This window comes from Acanthisitta chloris, unplaced genomic scaffold (genome assembly GCF_000695815.1).
Source record: "Acanthisitta chloris isolate BGI_N310 unplaced genomic scaffold, ASM69581v1 scaffold17831, whole genome shotgun sequence".
Lineage (NCBI taxonomy): Eukaryota > Metazoa > Chordata > Aves > Passeriformes > Acanthisittidae > Acanthisitta > Acanthisitta chloris.
Window position 1 is genome coordinate 1 of NW_008656666.1, and position 3,867 is coordinate 3,867.

The 3,867-nt window shown below is 59.1% G+C and overlaps 1 protein-coding gene across 1 annotated transcript; it reads left to right on the plus strand.

Moving 5' to 3' along the window:
• The first annotated feature begins 1,182 nt into the window (after positions 1–1,182).
• SDCBP2 (syndecan binding protein (syntenin) 2) lies at positions 1,183–3,221 on the plus strand. The gene is made up of 7 exons (XM_009084423.1): positions 1,183–1,240; positions 1,651–1,856; positions 2,008–2,136; positions 2,418–2,593; positions 2,680–2,851; positions 2,975–3,066; positions 3,167–3,221. The coding sequence occupies exons 1-7, from the start codon at positions 1,183–1,185 to the stop codon at positions 3,219–3,221; spliced, it is 888 nt and encodes a 295-aa protein (XP_009082671.1).
• The last annotated feature ends 646 nt before the right edge of the window (positions 3,222–3,867 follow it).

The window sequence follows — 3,867 nt, forward strand, 5'->3', positions numbered from 1 at the left end:
CAAGGCACATTCTGGAGCTGGCAGGAGGGATGATGCAATGGAAGGAGGGGGCACGATGGCAGGGTACATCCCTGCTACCCTAGGATGCCCAAAACCACATCAAGCCATCCCTGTTCCCATCCCAGTGCCTGTCCCCATCCCTGCAGTGCCAGGACCCTGTGCAGTGTTGCCTTTACATACCTCTTCCTCTTCCTCACCTGTGCCCTACCTGGCGGGGGTGCAATCAGCTGAGGCTGTCTGGCCCCTCCCTGGGCTGGGCATGGCTATAAAATCTGGAGGCTGGGCAGAAGGGGTCACAGAGATCTGGGGGCTGTTGACAGGTGAGTTCAGGGGTGCCCGGGTTGGGCTCAGGGGTTGGGCTCAGGGGGTTTTGCCTGTCAGATGTTGTTGCCATCCCTGGGCTATGGGTGGGATTCTGCCTGGTTCTTGTGAGGCTTGGGGCTCGGTCTGGATTTGGCCAGGTGATACTTTTTGTGGCATGAGATGCAATGGGGCAGGACTGGGGAGCACAGTCTTGCCTTGGGCACAACATGAGCTGCCCTGGAGGGCAAAGGGGGCTGATGGTGGGAACAGGGCCTGTTCCCATGGGACATCCTGCTGCTGTTTTTGGATGATGCTGGGATGGCCCCACTGGGCAAGTGAATATGGGGAGCAGAGAGTGCTGATGGGGGGCTCAGGCGTTGTTTCCATGGGTTATCCCTCTCCCCTGTCTGGGTGATGCCAGGATAATCCCACTGGACAAGTGAACATGGAGAGCAGAGAGTGCTGATGGGGGCACAGGGGCTGTTCCCATGGGTTATCCCTCTCCCCTGTCTGGATGATGCTGGGATGGCCTTGCCAGGCAGGTGGACATAGTGAGTGGGATCTGCCACCAGCCGAGTGATGCTCAGGTGCCTGTGCCTGGCACAACATGATGCTGGGATGGCCCTGCCAGGCAGGTGGACATAGTGAGTGGGATCTGCCACCAGCCGAGTGATGCTCAGGTGCCTGTGCCTGGCACAACGTCACCTGTGTCCCAGCACTGGGAAGTGATGGAGGTGGTGACCCTGGTGACATAGCTCTGAGTCACACTGAAGGCTCCAGGTGACAGCCTGTCTCCAGCACATGGGCTGGGAGGGATGCTCAAGGAGAGGCACCCCAATCCCTGAACTGGCTTGTCCCTGTCCCCAGGCAGCAGCAGCAATGGCAACACTCTACCCCTCCCTGGAGGACATGAAGGGCCACCAGGTCCTGCAGGTCAGTGCCAGCACAGCAGTGTTACGTGGAGTGAGTAGACCCCATTGGGTCCCTGTTGGGTCCCATTTTGGAGGGTCCCCAGGATGAGGGGCACAGCATTGAGCAGACCCTGTCTCTTGGCAGGCGCAGGCAGCGGCTGGGCGGGGGGGGGGGTGGGGCCCCCTGCCACCACGGTGGCCACGGAGAAGCCAAAGCTCACCTCAGGCACAGGTAATGTGGGGTGTGATCAGCTCACCTGTCCAGGGGCTGTCTGGGGAGGAGCAATGCTCATTGTGTGGAGGGCAGAGCTGAGACCCTTCCCACAGCTCAGTGTGTGGGTAGGGGATGGGATTTTGGTTTTTTTTTCTGCTGGGCCGTGGTCCCAGGGGGCTCCCTGGGGTGGAGGAGGCAGTGGATGTGGGTTGGGGACCCCAGGAGCTGAGAGGGGAGCTGACACACTCTCTGTATGTCCCACAGCACCACCTGTGCTGTACCCTAACCTGGCCGAGCTGGAGAACTACATGGGGCTTGCTCTCTCCAGTGAGGAGATCCAGAAGAACCTGCAACCAGAGGACAGCACTGTAGGTGTCTGGGCTGGTGGCTCTCCCTACCCCATTTGGAGTCCCCATGCCATGATGGGGGTCCCCATGCCATGGTCCCTCTGGGTCCACATCCCGCCCAGGGAAGGGATGCAGCACCCCCGAAGGGCTGAGGTGCACTGTGTCCTGCTGTCTCCACTGACCCCTGGCTCCACCACAGGCACTGACCCCTGTTGGGCCAACCCCAGGCCAGCTGGTCGCCCCCCTGAGCGGGAACAGCGTGGGGCTGCGGCGGGCAGAGATCAAGCCAGGCGTGCGGGAGATCCACCTGTGCAAGGACGAGCGGGGCAAGACAGGGCTGCAGCTGAAGAACGTTGACCAGGTGAGGGGCTGAGGGGCTGTGTGGCATGGCATGGTGCACTCATGGCATAAACATGACAGCAGAGTGCAGTGTGACATAGCACAGTGTCACATGGTAATGTGCTATGGCATGCCATGACATTTTACGCCACACATGGCAATATGTGGCATAAAATGTCACGGCATGCCATGGCACAGCAGGGTGCAGATGGCATGGTGTACCATGGCACACCACGGTACAGGACAAAGCATGGCCACCACTCCCTGTGCCAGCTCTGTGCCACCACTCCTCTGTGTCTCCAGGGCATCTTTGTGCAGTTGGTGAAGGCCAACTCTCCAGCAGCACTGGTGGGGCTGCGCTTTGGGGACCAGGTGCTGCAGATCGATGGCAGGAACTGTGCAGGCTGGAGCAGTGACAAGGCACAGCGGGCGCTGAAGAAGGCAAACCCTGAAAAAATTGTCATGGTGGTGCGGGACAGGTGAGCGTGTAGTGGTGCTGGTGGCAGTGTCCGTGGCAGTGCCAGTGGCAGTGCTGGCAGCACCACTGACTATGCTCTCCCTGCAGGCCTTTCCAGCGCACTGTCACTTTGCACAAGGACAGCACTGGCCACATTGGCATTGTGGTGAAGAAGGGGAAGATCGTGTCATTGGCCAAGGACAGCTCTGCTGCCCGCAATGGGCTCCTCACCCACCACTGCATCTGTGAGGTGAACGGCCAGAACGTCATCGGCATGAAGGTAGGGCTGTGCCCCACCAGAGGCACAGGATGTGCCTGGGCAGTCCAGGATGTGGCATGGGAAGCTGGGGGCCTTGCTGAGCAATGCTGGGCACCCCACAAATCTCCCTGCTCTCTCCTACAGGATAAGCAGCTCACAGAGGTGCTGGCAGGGGCTGGGAATGTGGTGACACTGACCATCATCCCCACAGTGATCTATGAGCACATGATCAAACGGTGAGAACATGAGGCTGCAGGGCCCCCCCACATCCCACGGGGCCCCCTGGGTTTCCCCCACTGACCTTCTCCCTCTCTGACCTCCCCTCTCTCTGCCCAGGCTCTCATCAGGACTAGTGAAGTCATCCATGGACCACTCCATCCCTGACCTGTGATGCCATTGCTGCCACCCCAGGGAGCTGACATGGGAAGCCTGGAAGGGCTGCTGATGGGACCCCACAGCACCTCAAAAGAACCTGTTTTAGCACAAAAGTCCCTCATCCCTCCAGAGGCTGGTGACTGCTGGGTGGTTTTTCGTCTCCTCAGCAGGGATGGGGCAGGTGTCCTGTCCCAGGGTCCTCATGTCCCCATGTCCCTACTCGGGCCAGCCCCCCTCCAGGTGGACGCCAAGGGCTGGCTCCAGCCAAAGCAGACACAGACCCAGCGACGTTTATTACATCCACCACAGAGAGCGAGTACAGGACAGGGGAAACAAAAAAAGGGGGGTTACAGCTTTTTCAGAAAGTTCTGTATTTAAAAAATATATTATATAGATTTGTCTTTCAAATATAATTGTTACATTTATTTCTTGGCAAAGCTTTGGATAGTCTAACAGACGTGTACACAGATCCACAAATACATTGCACGAGAGGCGAATACCCCAGCTCCGCTTACATCTGCCCCGGCTGCCTGGACACTGCTGCTCCCCAAATCTTTCCCCTGGCACCCAGTGCTGTGCTGGTGGCAGAGCTGCTGCCCCCACTGTCCCCCAGCACAGGCAGAGCCGGCGGACGGGGATGCAGGGAAGCGTGGGGCACACGG

Bases quoted from the DNA above. Each gene is read 5' to 3' on its own strand.
- SDCBP2 (XM_009084423.1), top strand. From the start codon at position 1,183: ATGGCAACACTCTACCCCTCCCTGGAGGACATGAAGGGCCACCAGGTC. The intron at 2,137-2,417 runs GTGAGGGGCTGA...CTGTGTCTCCAG, and splicing joins AGCTGAAGAACGTTGACCAG to GGCATCTTTGTGCAGTTGGT. The intron at 2,594-2,679 runs GTGAGCGTGTAG...CTCTCCCTGCAG, and splicing joins GTCATGGTGGTGCGGGACAG to GCCTTTCCAGCGCACTGTCA.